We start from the raw sequence: 23,840 nt of genomic DNA, 5'->3' as shown, positions 1-23,840 counted from the left end.
ACCTGATGTAATGTGAAAACTCTCATGTGTCATTTATTTTCAAAAATATAGATAAAGATTCCAGTAGTTAGTTACCTTTGTTTTAAAATTCCAAGCAGTAAAACTGGTCCTTTAAAGTAATGTTAAAACAATTCATATCATAGTAGATGCTTTGAGAGATTTGGCTGTAACAGTATCAGTCTTTTGCTTCTTCTTTTTGACGTCTGCCCAGACATTTGTTTCTTTTGTTCTCTTGAGAGAAGGTGACATCTAATCCATATCTTCTGGTAAAGTAATCACATTATTAGTTTTAATAAATGAAGAGGCTTCCTCTAAGTCAATAAAAGTCCTCATCTTGTTGGCATACAGTATTCTTATCTTAGCTGGATATGCAAGTTGTGCCTTGATGTTATTTTGTTTCAGAAACTTTATCATTGGCCACACTTTTTTCCTTTGTTTCATTATTCTAGATGAATAGTCGTTATCAAATCTTATCAGGCTCTGTTTATATTTTAGAGGTGCCTTCCTCCAAGCAGATCTTAAAATCAGTTCCTTGTCCAAGTATGAAAGAAATTTGATAATTATTGACCTAGGAGGAGAGCTTGAGTTAGTGGCAGGTTTCCCAAGAGCTCTGTGTGCCCTTTCAATGCCAAAGGAAAGTTCTTTTAAATTTAAAAAGTCAGGGATCCAGCTTGATAAAAAGGAAATAATATCCTCACCTTCTGTGTTTTCAGGTAATCTGAAAATCCTGATGTTATCTCTCCTCTCCCTATTTTCCAAGTCATCTACTTTATTAACCAACGAAGTGTTTTGTTTAAGAAGCAGTTCTTTCTGTGTTTCCTCTTCCTTACGTCTGTTTTCTAAGTCATTTAGAGAAACCTCTATTCCTGTTACCCTTTTCTGGTGTTGTTGTAGAATTTCCTTAAGTGTGTCAGCCTGTTTTTAAGATTTTCCAGGTTCTCTTTAAAATCATCCATCTTCAAAGACAACTCCTGCAGGGTAGATGCCATCTGTTGTAGTTCCTTCTTTAAGGTAGCATCCTGGTGAGAATTCTTTGAGTTGCTCATTTTAACAAGTGAATATATCTCCAAGCTTTTTGACAGGAAATTATTTGTAAAACTTCACCAAAGTTTCTAATTATGTAAATTAGTCCTTTATCTATAAGATTTTATACTTTGAAGAAAAAAAATATTTTTCCTGTCTTATTTAACTAGTTATATGGAGCTCTAAAATACTGCTGCTTTCAGTTAGCCATTCAGGCTCTTGTTTGTTATACTTGACGCTTTAAAGTTTTACTGTTGCACCAGTGCTCAGTAGAATTTTTGTGTTATTAGAAGTGTTCTTTCTTTCCCAAAATGGATATTAACAATTGTTTATAAAACTTGATAAAATAATATTTCCTATTGCAGAGTTTCAGAATAACTAACATATTTAAAGGGAAAATAAATACAAGTATTGGAGCAATGCATTCCTATACAATTCATGTATGTAAGTTGTTAGTAACTGGCTTATTAGATCATTTCTATTTGGATGATTTTTGCAGTTATTCATAGCACTTTATGGTCCATCATATTCAATATTACTATAACATTTAATTTCTACTTTCAGTTTACTTGTAAAAAATTACATCCTTCTATAACAGCTGTACATAGAACATTTGATAACCAGTGCCATGTCATAGAGGGAAAAAACTCTGACAATGGCCTAGGCAGTCTGGTTTTGATTAGTGGCTTTGGCATCTGAAGCTCTGGTGGGAAAAGCTAGGCATACTCATCCTGCACTTGAATGCAAATCATGGTTGACCCTTGGTGGAGGCTGGGACATGCAGGGGAGATGTTGTCATAAATGAGAATAGGCAGGGACATTGACTGATCCACTGTGGAGGTGGGACAGTACACCAGCATTCTTCCATTGCATGCCCACCCCTAGATGCCCAAAAGGTGTGTGTGTGTGTGTGTGTGTGGGGGGGGGGGGTTAGGGCATAAAGAAGAAAAAACTCCTTGGTATCCAATATATAGCAGTGCAACAGGTGTCTTATTCTCCTCATCTGCCTTAAGGATGGGTTGGAGTAAATCCAGAGGATGAAACAGTGCCCAATAGTCCTAATAGATAAGGACGGGTTCTGGGGGCACACAGTGATCAGTTGTAAGCTGCCAAAGAACAAAAACATAATGCATTTGATGTTTCTCCATTTAAGAGGATATTATTCATTGTAGTAATTGTGAAACCAATAAACTGATGCATTTGTAATTAAATCCGCATATTCTTAATTGATATGATAATTCTTAATTGATATGTCTAGTTGTACAAACTGTACTTTAAAACAGTATAATGATTAAGTATCTAAAATCTATACTGTGGTATTCAGTACATGGTTTATATTTTTCAGGACTTATCAGAAAATGATATTCAGAGGTTTCAGCCGATTGATGTACCGTAAGTGTTTAAACTTTAGTTCTTATTTTTGTTTGTATAAAAACAGTAGTCATTGTGAGATATGTTAATGTTTGCTGTCTCCTTAATAACTGGAATGAAGAGTAATGGCAAAATATATGTGCGAACCAGCAGGCATTATGTGCCTGCAGCAGCTATAAACACCAACTGCAAAAACATCAGCTCTGTTTTCTGAGTCATCCATTTAGTTCAATATTAATAGCAGATATATTGTAAAACACCAACCAAGAAGAGTGTGGTTAAGGACAGCCTGTCCTTATCAACAAGTAGCAAGAGATCATACCACAGAATTGGTTGCTTTTTATGGTAGTATTGGTTTATATTAATACAGATGGTACAGTTGGATGTAAAATGAAATGTTGATTACTTTGTTGCATTCACAGTGTATATACAGAGCAATTTGGCTTCACCTGAGAGTCTTTCTTCACTAAACACCAGGATGTAAAAAGTAAATTCCTTATGAGGGATTTTAAGTATCCCAAGAATGACTGTGTAAACTATCCAGCTTCAAGAAATCTGCCCAGATACTGATTCGTTATGTTATCACAAGTTGGAGCTGATAGTGTAAAATCCGACTAGGGATGTCAAAATCCTAGATATACTGACACATTTATGATTTTTCCTATTCCTCACCCATTGTTATACTCTCTGTAATTAATACAGATCATAAAAGTTTGCAGTCTGCACAGGGGATTAAAGCTATGAGCTGTTAAAAAGGTGTTTACTATAGTCAGGAGTACAGGGTTTGATACTTTCATCTCTATTTGCCTACTGTGTGACTCTTAAGTCAGTCAATTAACCAAATGGTTTTGCAGGGTGGACCCTGAAAAGGGACACTTTTTTCTATTAGGCTTAACCAATTAACAAAAAGATAAAAATAAAAAAAATCATCGTCTTTAACCAAGAGCAAAATTAGACTCCTTCACAAATAAATCATCAGTCCTATATAACATTTTCAATTACCTAAACAAATTTGCTCAGGATACTTTCAGTAAGTGTAGTGATATCAATAGCTTCTCCATTCATGAACACATTTTGATATGACACATATATACAGGTAAACTCAGCAAACATCTCTTTGGTAGAATCTCAAACATTGTAAGATTTACAACACAAAAGCACATGATGCATAGGTTTCAAAAATTATCATAATTATGAAAATGGCTCCATGAATGAAGTACAAACAGGTAGTAATTTACATTAAAAAGTGTGGTCAAAAAACACAACTCTAAATTGAAAAGTGAAAATCATTACAGTGCTTACAAATGCATTTTTTGCAGGGGAAATTTGCCTTCTTGCACCACTGACTATTACTTATATATTACCGTACTGCAAAGTACCAGCATTTGGAGGTACTACACTCCTTCTATTTATAAACAAAATAAATCACACATTTTTTTTATTACAGATGTCTTGCATTTCTGACTGGTACCACAGCAGCAAAGAGAATGTGAATGCATTAGCTTTGTTACTTATTTTTTTTTTTTAATTCCTCTTAGTCCAGCAGAAAAATGTACAATGATTCATTATTGGAAAATCACAGCACTGGAAAACATAGAATATTAAGTAAAGCTTCTGGAAATCTCCTGGCATCTTCATGTCAGATCTATGTAGTGCTGTGAGCTGGTCTAGCCACTCATTACCACAGCAAACTTAAACAAGCTTCAGAATGGGTTATGAAAGTTTCTTGATATGTAATATTTTATATGAAGATTTTTACTCCTTTTATCCCCACTTTTACCTTAATAGCCCTTTAAAAGGCCTCAAGCCCACTTCTTTAAGATAAGCAAATGACTATGCCATGTCTATCAAATAAAGCAACTAGCTCTTTAAATAGTTCTGCATTGTACTGTAACCCATTAGGGTAGCGCCACATTCTTAAATCTTTTGACACTATATTGTCCTTAATACATTCTCTAAAATAAGAATTGTCAAGCTGAAGTCAGTTAATTTTAGAAAGTTTGTAATCAAACTGATCAAAAAGAGATGGTAAATCATTGTTAACAGTGTCCATTGTGATTCTCTCAGCTTCACCAAATGAAAAGGTTTCTGCAAGGCAGTCTTTTAATGGAACTGTGCTTGCCGCAGAATCAATGTTCACATACTGATTAATGCGTTATCCACAAGGTATAGATGTATTTTTTTCTAGCACACACCCAGTCAAACAAAAGAAAGCAATAGTTAAGGGACAGTTCGTGCGTGCAGCCCATATGGTATCTGGTATTGATGAATTTTTAGATGAATGTGACAACTTGAAAAATATGTTTCAAAAAAGAGGCTATCCTTGTAATTTCATTAGTGATATAATGATTGAGATGATTAACAAGAGAGAGCATGGGTTTTATGTACCTTTACTTTCTTGTAATATGATTGACAGTGGTCCTTCCACCAGTAATCAAGAAAGTAACAATGTTGCAAGTAAGAATGATTATAAGACTTCTTTCATCACTGTATTCACTCAAGATAGTTACATAGTAAGAAACATCTTAACAAAAAATTGGTCTATTTTGAGACATGATAAGAACATCAGACCACTAATAGGACCACAACCTATTATGGTATATAGGAAAGGCAAGAATATGAAAAACATATTTGGGAGCAGTAACTCTTATCCAAACCACGGGTCAAGTTCTATGAACAAATGTGGCAGATGTAATTATTGCAGTTGCATAAAAGAAGGCAATATTTTTCACATCAGTAATATCGAAATCAGAATCAATCAGAAATGCAATTGTAACTCTGAGAAAGTGATTTACTGTGCCATGTGTACCACCTGTTCTTGCTTTTACATAGGCAAGACTGATAGAAAGTAAAAAAATTGCATATACGAACACCTATATGACATAAGGAATAAAAAAGAAACTAATTCTCTTAGCAAACATGTTTTGGAGTGCAATGATCATAAGTTCCAATTCTTTATTATAGATAATATCAGTACCAACATGAGGGGTGGTGCATGGTCACTATTACCTGAGAAAAGAGAATTATACTTGCAATTACGTTTGAATGTTAGGAACTGGCCTGGCCTGAATGAGCATATTTCCATTAGCCCAGTTTTAAAACCAAAGGCATTGGAAAGATTTAAAAAAAATATATATATATATATATATATATATATATATATATATATATATATATCTCCATTATGCATTTTAACATTTTAAATAATTCACATGTTCAGTATTTATTATGTTAAAGTGTATTTATTTCTCTTAACATTTTCTACTATATCTAATTTTTAGTATTTAATTACACATATTTATTGTTTTAACATATTCAACATATTTAAATATTTATTGTATATTGTCATTTTATGAAGCAGTGCTTATATATAGTGTGTTTTTTAGGGTGATGTGTTCCATGAACTTTTTTAGTTTGTATATTTTGTCTGCTTTTTAAATTCAGTGACTGTAAATATTGTGCATTTTATGACATAAGTGATAACTGGGTGGAACTTCCTGTTTGAACTGTATAAGAAGGAAGTAACTATGTGGGGTAAATTGTCTGATGAAGTCTAGATCTTTCTGGACGAAAGCGCTCATCCTTAGATTATTATATTTCTGAAGTTAATAAAGTGGATTCTGCATTCTACAACTGTGTGGTGATTTGCAGCCTGCATTACTTTGAGTGGTTTCAATCCAGTTACTTCTTCTGGCTTTTGTGTTTATCTGCTTCAGTTTTTGCTTCTGGCTTTATAACAGTCTTATAATACCTCCTGGAGTTCACAGCTGTTATTGTCAGTCATGCATTTTATTCTCCAAAAAGTATGTTATCCAGCACTAAGGTGATGTTTAAGTGATATATTTATGAGTTTTAATGGCCCTGCATACTAAAGTAATAACCTTCAACTTTTGTGCACTCAGTTTAGGTTTTGCTAATTTTTGCTAACTTTAGGTTAATTTTGTTAATTTTTAGGTTTTGTGTAGGTTATGTTTAAGGCAGACTTATTTAACTTTCCATCAAGACTGCAAGTAGAGAACACCAGGGCAAATATTAGATCTAGGTTACAAACTGAGGTGCAACTTGCATTTTTCTGAAACACAAAGTACTTGAAGCGGTTTTTAACAGAGTTTGAAAATGCCACTTGTACATTCCAAATTTGATGAACAGTAGAGAAAGTTCCATACATAAATAATTCTGTTTTTCTGACTAATGGCAAGCTTGGAGGTAGTTATGTGAATTAACAGGTGGATTGGGGAAGGGCTTCTTGTTTAATTTGCCATCTTGTAATTATTATTTTGTGATTTGAATACTGAATCTTCAAAATATTGTTCAGGATGCATTGCATTTATTAAACCAAAAGGGAAAAAAAAATGAAAACACTTTGACATATACCACCCCAGATGCAGAGGAAGTCGACAGGGCTGATAAAATCTCAGACCAAAAAAAAGGTTAAGAAATGAACTTCCTCCCCAGAGACTATTCTTGAGTAAAGTGTGATATATGTGATTAGGAACTTCTGTTTCTCAAGAATGTGAAGACATAAAAACCATCTCAAAAGCAATGACTTATGGACTGTTATCAGGACTATTCTGGAGATGCAACATAAAAAATAAATGCTGTGCTATGGACAGCATTCTGTTTCTACAACACAACTATAATTAATGTTAAGATGGGAGGTGATAAATGAAGTACTTCATTACTGAACTTCAGCGATCTAAGCTTATCAGTCCTGAAGTTGGAGTAACAAATCATGCAACATTGCAACTTCAGACATAGTCTTTGGCAGGAAGTAATGTTAGCAGGAGGAAGTGGAAATCAGAAAGTATGAACTCATAGACAGGACTCTACTGACCCATTGATGGTTTCCAGGCTAGAGCTGATTATGATGCTGTTCTACAAAATGTAATGTGTATTATTAGATAGGATGAAAACTCATTTTTATGTAGAAGATACATATGGGGGAAATAACCACATAGCAGAAAGAAGTAAGACAGGCTATGTAAAAGCAAATGTGCAACAGTGGTGGACGTATCTTCAGATGCAAGGTAAAACAAGCTAAAGGGACAAAGCCCTTACTTTGGCTCAAAAAATCAGGCCTGAATATTGGCCAAAGCATGGAGAAATTTTTCTAGCAGGGATGGGAATGACTGACCAGCATCAGCATTCCTGTTTTTGGAGGAAGGTAATAAGACATTAGAGTTCATACTTCTTGTTGTTCAGAAAATACACATTGATCCAACATTTGTTGTTCTACTGACTTTTGAAGGGAGCCAGTATAATATTTTAAAACACTGTCACTGGTTCTTGTCATTAGCCCCCCCACTTATTTTGGCTTTGTTCCTGATTCTTGAGAAAAAAAAGTTGAAAGCTATGCTGTAGATGTGAGAAAATGCGTTCATTATGGGTTTGGAATAGCAGGCCTTGTACTTCACTTGCTGGCCAGTGATCCCATTAGCTGCTTAAGATAATATCAAATATGATACAAACATACATACACGCACACACACACACACACACACACACACACACACACACACACACACACACACACACACGCACTCACACACAAATGTATGTGCTTGTGTGTGTGTGTGTGTGTGTGTGTGTGTGTGTGTGTGTGTGTGTGTATATATACGTGTTTGTGTGTGTTTGTGAATTTGTTGAAGGATGCCAACATTACTTAGATGGCTGTCACAGTACAGCAGGGATTGAGAATTTTCCGTTTCGTCACTATTGTACGATCCTGGAGTTGGTATATATATATATATATATATATATATATATATATATATATATATATATATATATAAATATAAGTAGCAGGGGAGGATGTGTGGGGTGGTGCATGAGTGTTTGCCTGTTTGCCCCCCCCCTTCAAAAATATGTTTTTTGTGTATATATTTTCAGTGTTTTGACTGTTGATCATTTTAGATTGCTCGATGTAAGGGTTCCATGTGCATTTTCAACTTCTGCACGCATGCACACACAAATACACACAGACACACACACATATATGTACATGCATATATATGTATATGTATGCGTGCAAGTGTGTGTGTCTATAGACATAGAGACACATACACACACACGTAACTATACATATATATATTTTATATATATATATATATATATATATATATATATATATATATATACACACACACGCACATATATATATATATATATATATATATATATATATATATATATATATATATATCCACACACAGACACATATATACACACACACGCAAGCTTGTTGTTTCATTCCTCCCTACTCTAAGAGAGAAAGCTGAACTTGTGGGCCAACCAAAGCAAATGGGGGGGGGGGTTTCAAAATCAGTGCGTATCATGGCTGATGACCTGAGTACCACTGAGGCATAAGAATGAGTATTGTAGACTTAAAATAATATAAGAATTTAGAGATCACATGAAAGACTAAAGGACTAGACAGACTTACATTTTTACATTTGAATCTACTCTGATACAAGAAAAAAATACATTAATAAAAATAACTGCTATGAAATGTGATTTCATCTACCTTTTTTGTATCCATAAAGAAAGTGCTACTAATATGAAGCCTAATGCTGTGAGAGCAGGAGTTATCTAAGAATGTGAAGACCCAGATAAAATAATGGTGGTTTAGTGTCCCTGAATGCATTTTAGGGAGTGCCTTTTATTTTGATACCACTACCCAGATGACTGCAGGTATTAACAAAAGATGTGAATACAGTAATATTTTTTTGAATTTGAGAAGCTTACATGGTGTGTGTGTGTGTGTGTGTGTGTGTGTGTGTGTGTGTGTGTGTGTCTGTGTGTGTGTGTGTGTGTGTGTGTGCGTGCGTGTGTGTGTGTGTGTGTGTGTGTGTGTGTGTGAGAGAGAGAGAGAGAGAGAGAGTATTACATTTAAAGAGGGAGTCCTTTATTTTGTGGAGTTGTGGTTTGTCGATTCTGCAACTTACTGAAACAAAAGTATTGGAATGTTATCAATTTAAGAGAGCAAACTGTGTGCGAATGGATCTGACCCCTCATAGGACCCATGTTAGTGCTCATTTTATAGGTTCAGGAACAGAGTTGTAAAGGAATGCATTTTGGTTGCTATATATAAAGAAGAACTGCAAATGTGTATTTATAATTGATTTATTTATTTATTTACTTGTTTATAATTTAACCATATTTATCTTTTAACTACTTTAATCCTGTAAATAGGCTAGTACTCAGACCCTTTTTGTATACGTGACTCAGACTCGCTATGGAGCACATACAGTATGAGGTTTAAGAGTGCAGACCTTTTTGTATACGTGACTCAGACTCACTATGGAGCACGTACAGTATGAGGTTTAAGAGTGCAGACCTTTTTGTATACGTGACTCAGACTCACTATGGAGCACGTACAGTATGAGGTTTAAGAGTGCAGACCTTTTTGTATACGTGACTCAGACTCCCTATGGAGCACGTACAGTATGAGGTTTAAGAGTGCAGACCTTTTTGTATATGTGACTCAGACTTGCTATGGAGCACGTACAGTATGAGGTTTAAGAGTGCAGACCTTTTTGTATACGTGACTCAGACTCGCTATGGAGCACATACAGTATGAGGTTTAAGAGTGCAGACCTTTTTGTATACGTGACTCAGACTCCCTATGGAGCACGTACAGTATGAGGTTTAAGAGTGCAGACCTTTTTGTATACGTGACTCAGACTCACTATGGAGTACGTACAGTATGAGGTTTAAGAGTGCAGACCTTTTTGTTTACGTGACTCAGACTCCCTATGGAGCACGTACAGTATGAGGTTTAAGAGTGCAGACCTTTTTGTATACGTGACTCAGACTCACTATGGAGTACGTACAGTATGAGGTTTAGGAATGCATTCTCTTTTCCAGCTCCTCAAGTACTCGGACACAAAGGGGAAGTGAAGTGAGCAACAGTATGCTCACTGAAGCAGAGCTCACATAATGACTATATAAGTTGGAAGCTTTAGGGGTCAAGGCCCTGAATAAAGTCCAGCAGCACAGCAGTAAAGAGATATATACTTCAAACAAGACTCAAACCTAGATCCTCAGGATCACTATTTGGTTGCTCTGCTATTAAGATATTTTGAAGTAACTGAGACCTGGCCAAGGTATTCTGATATATTATCTCTCTCTCATATATATGTGATGCTCAAAGACAAAGCAATAAGAAAACAAGAAGCACACTTTTTCATTAATTTATTTTAATATAGATACTTTCTTTACTTATATTTTTAAAGGGTAAGTGGGCTGATCACAGACCCTTTTCATCTACATCTCTGACTCGCTATGGAACACAGAACAGGAGCACCTTCCTCCTAAACACAGTACTTCATTTTATCAAAGAAGTGAAGAGAGAGAGAGAGAGAGAGAGAGAGAGAGCGAGAGAGTGAGAGAGTGAGTGCATCAGCTTTCTCCTGGAACCAGAACTCAGTTGAACTGTTGTGACAATTAAACACTATTGTAGGCAAAGGCCTGCTCTTCAAAATTAATTAACATAAATACTCTTATTTCATTTTTGTAGCCTTGATAACAGACTGTTTAAGGAATGAAATAAGGCATGCAGAAAGGCAGATCTAAGCTTTTCTTTAGGGGATACTGTTGTCTGACTCTAACAAAGAAAGTTAAGCTCCCATTTTTTGTACATATTATTTTGTTACTTTGTCAGAAAAGAGAAACAGAGAACATGGGTGACAGTGGAGGCTGTACTATCAAAAGAAATGAATCAGTAGAAAGACTTCATAAACAGAGTTTATCTGACCTATAATATCCAAAGGTTAGTTACTATTTATTCTCCATCTGACCATATTTAAGATGTAGGATTCAGAACATCCATCATTATGAGTACTCTAAAGCAGCCATAGCTAGATATTAAGTCATTAGCATTCTTCTCCTCCTTGCAGCAGACCACCAACTGTCACCAAATGATCCTCTTGCTCACTGGGACAAATTTACTGACAGCTGCTCCTTGGCTCAACCTGATCTATATCTGGGGCAAGTGAGGAGCTCAAGTACACTGGTACTCTAACACCAATACGACCACTACATGGTTTGATAAGGATACCAGGGATGAATTTGAGGAGGACGTAGTTAACAGCTGTGATAATGTTAACCATCAGCAGGGTTTTTCCAGGGGCAACAACAACAGAAAAAATAAACAAACGAATGGTCAGGGCAGGACCAACCAGAACAATTACAGGAATCGGAGAGGTCAACGCAGGAGATGATTGATCGGTTTTCTGAGTTGGAAGTTCTTACAGATTCAAAAGGGGACTTCAAAATCTATAATTACACTTCTTTTAATATTGACTCTGACATGGTGGAGTTTTTTTCTAAGGGCTTATCCTTTGTACCTGACAAGCCGTTTGATCTTGTTAAAATATTGATAGATCTCAAATTATTTGTGAGAAAACTCAATTTAAAAATCTTGATGGGTAATGGTACTTCCCTTTCAGGTGAACTTAGAGTTCCTAGTGTTTATAACCCCCCATTGCATGATACACTTTGTCTATTTGAAAAGATGTGTGAATACGATTTTAGAGCCCTTAAAGCCAACCATCCCTCTAGTAAAAGGTATTTTAACACTACAAGAGAGGAAAAACAGTTTCTTGAATTGTTGAAAAATTGTAATATTAGGGTTATGAAACTCGATAAGGGGGGTGGATTGGTCTTTATGAACAACTGTGTATATGTTCAAAGTATGAACCGACTTTTGGAAACTGATAGATACCATATTGTTAGTATTAACGAGGTCAATACAGCTTATGCAAAGATAAGGGGTCTGATAGAAGACCTATTTCTGGAGAACTGTATTGACCTTGATTTGTATTATTATTTGAATGTTGTTGCTCCTAGATTGCCGGTGTTATTTGGCACCCCAAAAACGCACAAGTCTTTGGTACAACCACCCTTTCGGCCTATAGTGGACGGGCGTGGTTCTATTACCATTGCTTGTGCTAAGTACATTGACAGCATTTTGAGACCATTAATTTCCAAAGAAGTCCATATATGTAAGGACTCTTGGAATTTTCTCCAAGAATTGAGTAAGATCCCGTTTCAGGCTGACTCTTGGTTTCTGACTGTTGACATAAAGGACTTGTACACAGTCATACCACAAATGTTGGGTATCCAATGGATACGTGAATTTTTATTTGAAAGGAAAGTGGATGACAATGTGATTTACGTAGTTGAAACTTTACTTGAAATAGTATTAAGTAACAACTTTATGTCCTTTAATAACAGTATATATCTTCAGAAATCAGGAGTAGCGATGGGATCTCCCTGTGGCGGGAGTTTCGCTAATGGAGTTTTAGCCCATTGGGAAAAGAATTTTTTGTTTATTGATCCCTGTTTTACATCTCATGTCACCTGGTACACTAGGTACCAGGATGACATGTTCTTTATTTGGAAGGCTTCTCCTTTGGTTATACCTGATTTTTTAGACTCACTCACAAAAAAGACGCCCTTCTTGGAATTTACACACAACCTGCAAGAGTCAAGTATTAATTTTCTTGACATTCTTATTAAGAAAGATGTGGTGAACTCTAAGTATGTGAGCTTGATTTATTGTAAGCCCTCTTACTCAAACGCATTTTTGCATTTTACGAGTTCCCATCCTAGCCACCAAAAGAAGGCCATAGTTAAAGGCCAGATGGTTAGAGCTGCTAGGATGGTCTCAGAGTTTGAAGATTTCCTGCAAGAATGTGAGCATTTGAGTATTATGTTTGCCAATAGAGGTTATCCTGGTGGGATGTTGAGTGACATTAAAACAGAAGTCACTACTAAAAGAAGGGTGGGTTTTTATAAACCTTTTTTGAGTACTGAAAATGTTGTTTTGCATGATGCCATAGATTCTTCATTTATGTCAAGCTCTGAAAATAGTAATTTACCTGAACCTGACTTGAGATTTTTTTGTACTTATTCTATTGACCATCATGAAATCAGGAATGTGCTCAACAAATGTTGGGCACTTATTACTGAGGACACGTTCCTGACAAAAAGACTAGGGGAATGCCCGAAAATTACTTTTAGAAGGGGGCAAAATCTAAAAAGTCTGCTTGAATCAAAATCAAAAATTTCTACTCAATGTTTTGTTGGAACAAGAAAATGTGGTTCTTGTAACCAATGTAGGTATATTCTTACTGACCCAAAAGTTAGAATTAGGGACATAGAATATAAAATAATGGGGAAATTCAATTGTGAGTCTACTGGTGTTGTTTACGTGGCTTTGTGTCAAAAATGTACTGCCTTTTATATCGGAAAAACGAAAAGAAAATTTAGGCAGCGGATTTATGAGCACACTTATGCCATAGCAAAACAAGACGTTAATAACGCCCTGGCTAGGCACATTTTTGACTGCCCAGGACATTGTTTTAAATTTACGGTTTTGAGTAAGTCATTTGTTGACAACTTAAGTGGCCCTTGGCAGACTTATTTAGAAGTAAATGAACTTTATTGGCAGCTACGAACCTGGGCATACATTAACCCAGGCTTAAATGAGTATGTCTCTATTGCTCCTGTCTTGAAATTGTTGTCTAATAAAAGATAGTTTAAAATCTTTTGAGGTTATGCTCGTATCTACTTATGAGATATTTTAGCACAAGTAGGTACTAGATGTGTATTAATTATATTAAATAAAATATAATAGGTTCAGGGCACTGTATTTTTTGTTAGGTCTATACAGTGGTTAACCTTTTATGTATAGAAAGATATTGTATTTTGGTTTTATTTGAAACATAGTTTAGATTTGTGCAGCATGTATTGTCATCATGTCTTACGAGTTTACATGTTTTTATTAAAAATACGTATGACTGATGCGTTTACCGACAGTGTTGTTGAACAATAGAGTAGGATATATTTTGTACTTTAAGGTTATTTAATTCAACACAAAGTTTCCCTGACATAATATGTGTTTTAATTTTTAATTTTTAATTTTTGTTATAAGTTATTTACTGTTCACGCTTTTTATAGGTTGGTTTTAGTATTGAAATTAAAAATACTTAATGAAATGTCTTAATTATTGATTAGATGATGAATTTTTGGGATAAGGTTTACAGTATTTGATATATGGGTTTTGTATACATACATATATATACACATAATTTAGTTGTTTATTTATTTATTTACTTATATAGGTAAATACTAGATTATACACCCATAAATTCTTTTTAATTGGATAAGTTTTTTTATATAATTGAATGTAATTAATCTATTAACTGTTTAGTATTTAAACTAAGGTGGTTGGCTTGTAAAGGTTGTCTGATGAAGGTGGGACATTGAGCTCACCGAAAGCTTGGTTTTGTACTATGCTTACGCTACTGTTGATGAATAAATCGTCCTTGGGAGAGATCACCTGCTTTGTTTTTGTTCACTTCTCTAGTTTGTGTATTTTTGGCACGTTTGGAACAGAACACTGGTACATTACTGTCCTGCTGTCAAGGAGTGTGCCCTAATTTCCCCCATTCAAGAGCACCCTATTAAGTAGTATGGAGTGTTTTATTGTACTAAGTGCTGCCTCCCTGATCTGATGTAAGCCAGTCAATCCCATCTTTCCCATGTCACCCCCTCCAATGCCTATACCTCTAAGAGAACACAGGTTGTCTGGGTTGCAGTAAGGGCTTTACCCCACTGTGCCATGGGGCCACTTATTTAGTATTTACTTTTATCTAAAATCCCAACTTATCAATAACAATCTAAACTTTTGGTATTGAGTCAAGAGTCCCAGACCTGCATCATTTAATTTTTCTGACATAGTTACTTTTCAGTATTTCACAATATTTTGTCATTGTTATTTTTATTTTGGCTCAGAAAAGCAGTCAGCATTTATTACCACAAATGTTTTTATTAAACATGTCTTTGTAAACATCGAAAGTACTTCTATTTATCCACATAATATAGAAATGACAGTGTAAAACAAAACCATTAAGCATTAAATACAGATTAAAGATATGAAGAAGGCAAACTAGGTTTTGGAATAAACAAATATTTACATAGGCACCCAAGAATGATAAAAAAATCATGACTCTGATTACAAAATGCAGGTTATGTATGGTATTTTGAGTAATGACAAGCAAAGGGCTCCAGGTAACTTAAAAGATGAATAAAAAATCTGAAGATATAATCAGAAGATACAGCATGTAGGTGATTTGTCACAAAATTTTCCAAGAACCTTTCCAGTCATCAAGTTTGTTCAGATTTGTTTTGAAAATTTGTGGAAGAGGAAAACGTTTTAAAAGATACTTCTTGAAGGCAAACCAATTGTGTGAGTAAAAAAAAAATCATCAAAGTGGTTATACTCATAATGATGAAATAGTTATCACCATCTGAGTTATTTAAATTAAGATTTACTATATCTTGCTACCAAGTCGATTTACCTTTAACAATCCCTACTAGTAATCTTACTGACCGAGACCATAAATTATGATCAAACAGACAATAACAAAAGAAGTGCATCATGTCATCATTTATATGTTTCAAGCTGAGCCAAATGGATGATGGACTGGGAAATAACTAGATTTTTTTGTAGAAATTAAACATGCATTATAACATACAATGAAGTGAGTGTGTATTAACTTTTTTATAAGGAATACCTTGAAAAGCAGATTTCCAAAGATGGATCCACAAATTATGACTTGACAGAATATAATTCATATATTTTCCACATGTGGGTAGAAAGGGGAGACTTATATAAATGTTTCTTTATAAATTAGATTCAATAAGAGTTTGTGTGGCATGGTTAGCAGCTTAGCAATCAATAACTATGATATAAAAGAATACAGACCTTTTCAACAGGAAGAGTTACTCGGTTAGAAGATAGATACATCCCTATTTAGATGCAAATGCTGTGAGATTATTGCTGTTGCAACATTGGATTTCTTCATTTAAGGTTTGGATTATTCCATTATTTTTGAGTTTTCCTCTTATAGGTTCATAGGTTTATACTAGGCTAATGACCACCATGGTCTTTATAAGCCTAGCCATGCCACATAAACCAGTTTTGTCCCTGAATTCCTTGGATGCTCATATGTTGGGGCATGTTAGTAAGACAGTAGTTAAGGGTTATGGGGGGGGGGTCTGTTAGTTGGAGATTAATTTACTTCCTGTTGACCTCTGTCCATCAAATACATGTAGGGAGCAGACTGGAGGAGATGAATTTGTGATTTCCCATCCAAAGATCAAGGTTTCATTTGATTAAGGTAAAGGATGAACTCTGCTTCACATAGAAGGAAAGCTTATTCCATAGCACGGGGATCCTTTCAGACACACATTGGTCTATCCAGCATGTTCTGTTTATGTCACAGGGAAAGTTCAAGTCCTTGCAGCTAATATTACTGGTGCTGTTTGTTTTGTGGATGTGGAAGAGGTCCATCAGAAATGGATCTGACAATGTCATATCTGCCAGGAATAGATCGTCTCTCAGTGCCCTGTTGGAGACTGAGTACTAAAACAGGACCTTAAAGCGATATGTATAGGACAGGGTATTCATACTCTGGATTTTCCTAGTGATGAACTTTTGAGGAAATTCCAGCTGTTTCACGTGCCTGGTTAGGTACATGCCAAGTAGGGCATTTTACTCAATGGGTCTGATAAATGCTGAGTAGAGTGGTACAGTAAATTCCTTGGATCTAGATGCCATGCCCTTGCTTATGAGTTGGGCAACATAGAATGATTTTTTTACTCTCTTGGCTACATGTTGGTCAAAGGCCAGATTATTGTCTACATATATTGCCAGATGCCTAACTATTGGATCAACTGTTAGGGGTGTTTTATCAATGGAGTAATCAGCTTGGGTGAGTGATTTCCCAAAGGGTACTATAATGCATTTATTCGTGTTGAGTTTTAATTCATGGCTTTGACACAAGTCATTTGTTTGTGTTAGACCCTCTTATAGGATGTTGGTGCCATTGGGAGGAATCTATAATAGCTCCCAATTTACAGTCATCTACGAACTTGGTGAGCCTGAGGTCTTTGACATTAGCCTTGACTTCTGAGAAGTAGATGCCAAACAGGAGCTGGCCCATCAAAGAGCCGTAGGGTACTCAGCTGAATAATCTCCTGGTGGAGATGGCCTCACCAATCCTGACTTCTCTGGTCCTAGCTGTTAGCCAGCCAGCAATCCAACAAGCTATGTAGGGATTTATGCCTAGTTCTGAGAGTTTGTCAAGAATAACTGAGTACAGTATTGTATAAAACACCTTAGCCAGGTCAAGGTAGGCTGTGTGCACCAATTTCCCTTCATTCATGGCCTTGATCATCCTCTCAAGGTTCCTCAGGCTCAGTAGACAAGACCTTCCTTTAACAAAGCCAAACTGGGTAGGTCCATTGTCTGTAGGTTACCAATGTCCTTGTTGATCATTTCTATGATAATTCATTCCATAGCTTTGCATATTAGGCTTGTCAGATGGATGGACTTGTAATTCCAAGAGTCGGTTGATGGTCTACCCTTATAAAGAGGGATGACTGTTGCAGCCCTCCATTCACCTGACATGTAAACTGTTTAGAGGCTGTAGTTAAAGACTGTCTCAAATGGTCCTGCTAGGTCATGTCTTAGGCTGTTTAGATGGCAACCAGGGATATTGTTAGGGCCCACTGAAGCAGTGTTCTTGGCCTTAACAAACACCAACAGGACCTGCTCCCTGATGATAGTTGGAGGAATATGCTAGATGGGATTTCACAGGGGATACTGGGGGAGTGGAAAGGGGAAGATACATGTAAATTTATCAGCCAGTAGATTCACTATGTCAATCAGTAAAGGTTGTCCCATTTACCACCAGTTTTGCACATTGTTGAATGTACCTTTAATGTTCGTGACATAGCTGAAGAAGACCTTGAGATTATGTTACAGTTTTTTTTATTTAAAATTTTGTTTTACCATAAAGTTTTTTCACAGAGATTTAAAAGATCCTGGCTGGGTCATTTAGTGAAAAGTAATCATTTTCTAAACACTGATTGAAATGGAATTAAACCTAGCTAATTAGTGCGAGAAGTTGAAATGTAGGATTTCTTATTTAGGGTATTTATTTGCATTTTTATTTAGGTGCAAGTGTTGTGAGAGTACTGTTAGTGTATTAATGAGCCAAGTTTTGTATTTTTTTTGTCATTTAAGATTTAGATATTTTCATTATTGTTATTTCCATTTTTACAATTATATTACAATGTGTTTTATTTTAGATTTTGTTTTACCTGAAAGTTTTTTTTTTCTTGGAGTTTAATATTTCTTGGTTAGGTCCAGTTAGAAACAATTCCCTTTTCATTGACTGTAAAGTAATTACATTTAGCTAATTAATGGGAAAGGCTAAGTAGTGTTTTTTTTTTTAATTTGGGGGGATTTAGCTGCTATGTAACTGCAGCAGATTTTGTTTTGAATTTTTTTATTTAAGATTTGGATAGTTCCATTATTTATTTATTTATTTACATTTATTGTACTGTCTGTTTTATTTTGAATTTTGTTTTACCTTAAAGTTTTTTTTCTTTTAGTTTTAAAAGGTCCCTACAAGGGTCTGTTAGAAAAAATATATATTTTTCAACTCATTGATTGAAAAATAATTAGATCTGGTAACTCAGTGGGAGGAGCTGAGAAGTATGATTTTTTTTTTATTTAGGATATTTAGCTTTAAGTGCTGTGAGACTACTTCTTATGAGTGTTTGCACTGGGATTTGGATTGGATTTCTTCATTTGATGCTAGAATGCTATTATTTATTTACATGTTGCTGTTATTATATTGTCATTTGTTTTACTTTAAATTTTGTTTACCTTAAAGTTTTTTTTTTGGTGTTGTTGCTGTTTTAAATGTTATTGGCAAGGGTCAGTTGGTTAGAAGCAGGATTTTTTTTTATTTAAGGTATTTAGCTACATTAGGAAAGTGGAGTGGTGTAGCGGTTAGCACTGTCGCTTCATAGCAAAAGGTTCTCTGGTTCGATTCTCGGCTGGAGTGCCTTCTTTGTGGAGTCTGCATGTCCTCCCTGCATTCATATGAGTTTCCTCTGGGGGCTCTGGTTTCCTCCCACATTCCAAACACACATGCAGTAGGCAGATTGGATAGTCTAAATTGGCCCTAGGTATGTGTGTGCATGCGAGTGTGTAGTGAACCCTCTGAGGAGGGTTGGCTTTCAGGCTAGCAACCCAACCTCGTAAAACCCATCCCTGCTATGGAAACAATGAGTGCTAAAGGGCATTCATTGCCAATGTGCTGTATGCATGGGAATGAATCCAGGATTTAGCTACATTACTGTTAGCTGAAAGTGTTGGGAAGCTACAACTAGTGTGTGACTGCAATGGATTTTGAACTGGATTTCTTTAAGATTTGAATGCTTGCATTTCTTTCTTATTATATTACAATTTATTTTATTTTAAATTGTGTTGCACTTCAGAGTTCCTTTTTCTTGGAGTTTTAAAATGTCTTCATTAGAATCAGTTAGAAAAAACCCTTTCAATTCACTTGTTGAAAAGGAATTAATCTTGCTAAGAGCTGAGAAGTAGGATTTCTTATTTATGGCATTTCTCTGCATTCTTATTTAGCTGCAAATGCTATGAGATTGCTGCTGGTTTGTGACTGCAGTAGATTTTTCCCATCCATCCACCAAGTCCCTGTTGTGCTTTTAAACTTAATAGCTTTTGAGCAGCCTGCCCCTACTGTAAACTTGAATTTGGAAGATTCACCCAGTCTCTCTCAGCTTATCTGCTCATTCTGCTAGGCACTGAAAGTTTAAACTGGGGATGCCCTCCCCTTGGACTCTTAAAGCTTGTGTTAGCCTCTGTTTCATACTGTCCTACTCACTCAGTGTACACTCCAATATTCAGAGCTTTAATCACATTCTTCCATCTTACTTTTAAAATCTGTAATACCTTGGAGTAGACTACCAGTCACTGGAGAGCCTAAAAATGTTTCTCGAGAACCAGCTTGGAACTAATTATTTTGTTTTGCTCTTGTTGAGAGTAGGAGCAGAGGGGACAATATTTCCTTGCTTTTTAGGTGTAAGCTTGGGAACAATGCCACCGATTTACTCCTGTTGAGAGAAGGAGCCAAGGGGGAATTTATTCCTGATGGTATTTGGTTGTGCAATATGTATGAGACTTCACTGAGTGTTCTGGTTACACTTTTGGTGAGAATTTCTTTAGGGCCTTTGTGCAGCTTGGCTTTTTCTTGTGTCCACCTGCTTTAGGTTCTATCTGGGATATATACCAAGAGAAGATTATAGCAAGTGTTCTCTGGATTGGTGCTACATCTCAGGAAACAGCTTGGTATTAGTGCTATTCTTTTGTGTCTGGGGAGAAAAATAATAAAGGATCATTAATTAATTCCTGTGTGTTACTGTGTTGACATCAGCACAATATTTTTCACCAAACAGACAGCAACTCTAGTATTTGACTCCAATCCTCAGATGTGCTACTCACCCTTCAGCTCATATTAGTAATCACCTACAACCAGAAGTGTTGCTGGTTCAAGCAGCTCCCTGGGCCAGCACCTCACCCTCAGCTGTTTACGTGAAGAGGAAAAAAAGCAGTTCACTGTAATAAGCTGATCACTGCATTATAAGTGATTAGCTTATTACAGTTAAATCTATGCCCCTCCCCCAGATCTTCCACTGAAGAGCAAAAAAAAAAAAAAAAAATGCAGACATTCCTTCTGCTGGTACACCAACCAAGTGGCCAAATACATGACCCCCAGTTATTCAGGCCCTGTTTTTGTGCCCTGCCCCCAACCATCCTTCAACATGTTTTAATGAAAAAATTAATTTCTTCTTTTAAACTGCAGTAACCTGTTTGCTACAAATGTACCAAACAATTGCTACAGTTTATACCTTGCCTACATGGACTGTTACAGTACTCATTTTTTGTTTAAAAAATGTCTTCTTTTTAACTTGTAGCAAACGGTTGTAACAGTTTGCACCTGCCTACACAGAGTGCTACAGCACACATGTTTTAGTTTAAAAAAAAAATTTCTAGCAAAGAGTTGCTGTAGTTTATGCCCTGCCTGCATGAGCACAGCAGCACTCAGGTTTTAGTTACAAAAAAAAAAAATTTTTACATTTAAGTTGTAGCAAGCAGTTGCTACAGTTTAGACCACACAGAGTGCTACAATGCTCAGGTTTGACTGCAAGTGCAATACTGGCTTTTAAAAGCCAGTGTTGCATTAAATAGAGATGGGGATTAGCTGATCTTACCCCCATCACTTTGCACCCAGGGCAGTTGCCCCTCTCACCTGGCCCTAGCTAAGCTACTGACTGGAACCATGGATATGCACTCTCCACCTGTATCTGTAACCATCTTGTTTGGAAATGGGCATCATTTGATAATATGGTAATTGCTGCATGTTTACTGACAACGCCCTACTACTTAAACAATTTGACAAAGTGTGTAAATGATGAAGACCTCTCAACTGTAACCTAAGAAACAAGTATTTTCAGCAACCTCGCAAACAGAACTCAGTCAGCACCCACCATGAAACGTACAGCTAAGAGTCACAGTGATCCCATTCAAAATTCCATAATGCAAACCTGCACACATTCCAATATCCTAGTCATAGGTGACTCCATAGTGAGACATAACAATCTACCACTCACTAGACGGTGCAAGGAGAGTTATGGTCAGTTAGCTATCAAGCACCAGGTTCACCATTTCATGTTTGTACTCAAGTCCTTGCACCCCAAATACACATATGACACAGTCCTAGTGCACATTGGTGTAAATGGCTTGAGATGTGCCTCACTAGAATATATGAAGAGAGACATAATGGAGATCTTGGAATATGAGGTGGATGTGAACCTATCCTTGAACAGCATTCTACCATCACCAGCAATAATACTGTATACAAATAAAAGATTACTGATTTCAGCAATTGGTTTAGTTTCTGGTATCATTCTAAGGGATACAATCTGTATCAACTTGGGAGGAGATAGTAGACAGTCCTAACTACTTTGCCAGGGATGACCTGAACTTATCCTCTCAAGGATTTCAAATGTTGGCTAAATCCATTCTACCCCATAGTGCCTTTTTTGGTAATGTCAATCTTCTAAAGCTTCCAACATTTCAAAACAGAATGCTGATAGCATAAATGTATTGCTGCACAATGCTAGGAATCTTGGCAGAAAGTTCCAGTCCCTACAAGCAATCCTTACTCTGGAAAGTATCAGTATGGATCTAGGAATGTTGAACGAATGTTCAACACTCCGAATCCACTATCACCGAACACACTTTAATGAAAGCACTTTCACCGAAAAAGCGCTTTCGCTAAAGTGTGTTAAAAAAAAACAAAACAAAACATTAAATCTACTTTTATGCAGAGGGGCAAGCCCCCCTGCACTCCCCCTACTTTAATATTCTCACTCCGAGATCGCACTACAGTGGGGAAAGGGGAATTTTCCCTTATCCGCACAGTAGTATGACTGCCACAACAGGCATACTTACGCGAAAATGCTGCTTTGGTGAAAAGCATTTTTGTGTAAGTATGCCCGCCCATTTGCGTTCGTGCAAGAGTCCTAGACCCATCAATATGTGCATTGTTATAGAGCCCTGGTTTAAGACCAGTGAGAGCCCTCCATCAGTGAAGGGTTTCAATTCCTACCACGTTTAGAGTTAGATTAAGGAACTAAAGGCAGCTGGGTCTCCCATCTTGACAATCTCACTGTTTATACAGAATCCTTTACCACCAAATTCTGTGCATAAATGCTTCTGTCTCCCTCACACATAAATGCAATGCCAGATTTAAAAATAAACTCCAGTGGCTGAACTCTCATATATATTCTATAATAAAGAAAAAAATTCAATGGACACAAAAATAGATTTAATTCTCAAAATGCCAAAAATGATCTTGCTATACTTAACAAGGCACTCTGGACCCCAGTCAAAAGAACTAAGCTATATATATATACTTATTTATTTATATTTGTTTTTAAGCACAGCCCAGGTATTGCTGCTCATTTGAGGTAGAAAGAGCCACCCAGGTTAAGGATAAACCACAAAACCTGTTTTAACTATGTTAAAAATCTCATAAAGAATGCCCAGCACTGCACAGATCTAATAGTAAAGGACATCACATACTAGTGCTCAGAACATATAGCCAGTCTACTAACTCCCCTCCTAAATTCCCAGATCATATATCTACATCTACATCCCAGCCTCAAATCTCCAAAAACAAGTCCTGAATGTGTTATCCAAGACCAAGAACATTGCTTGTATGGGGCCGGATAACATACCAGACTGTATACTGATCAGTTTAAAACCTGAAGAATGGAGGGCAGCAACATTCATCCCCTTGCACAATGATTGGGTGTCAGTGCACTAAGGTAATTATAGACCCATAAGCCTGACCAGCCTCATATGTAAAGCTATGGAAAGGATCATTATGGGATTAAGAAATAAGGAAGTAGGTAACTACATAATCTTGACTCAAACCAGTTTGAATTCATCAAGGGCAGATCCTATGCCTAAGTAACCTGGATGACTTTTTTTG

At 36.2% G+C, this 23,840-nt stretch overlaps 1 protein-coding gene across 1 annotated transcript in view; it reads left to right on the top strand.

Annotated features, from left to right (window-relative positions):
- Positions 1 to 23,840, top strand: part of LCP2 (lymphocyte cytosolic protein 2) — a 1,995,233-nt gene that overhangs the window by 532,037 nt on the left and 1,439,356 nt on the right. The window contains exon 3 of the mRNA XM_044084497.1: positions 2,369 to 2,415. Within this exon, the coding sequence (XP_043940432.1) occupies positions 2,369 to 2,415 (47 nt within the window). The remainder of the gene's footprint in view (positions 1 to 2,368; positions 2,416 to 23,840) is intronic.

This window comes from Protopterus annectens, chromosome 9.part0, assembly GCF_019279795.1.
Source record: "Protopterus annectens isolate FY-2018-M chromosome 9.part0, PAN1.0, whole genome shotgun sequence".
NCBI classification, from domain to species: domain Eukaryota; kingdom Metazoa; phylum Chordata; order Ceratodontiformes; family Protopteridae; genus Protopterus; species Protopterus annectens.
This window is presented reverse-complemented; position numbering and strand designations above follow the sequence as displayed.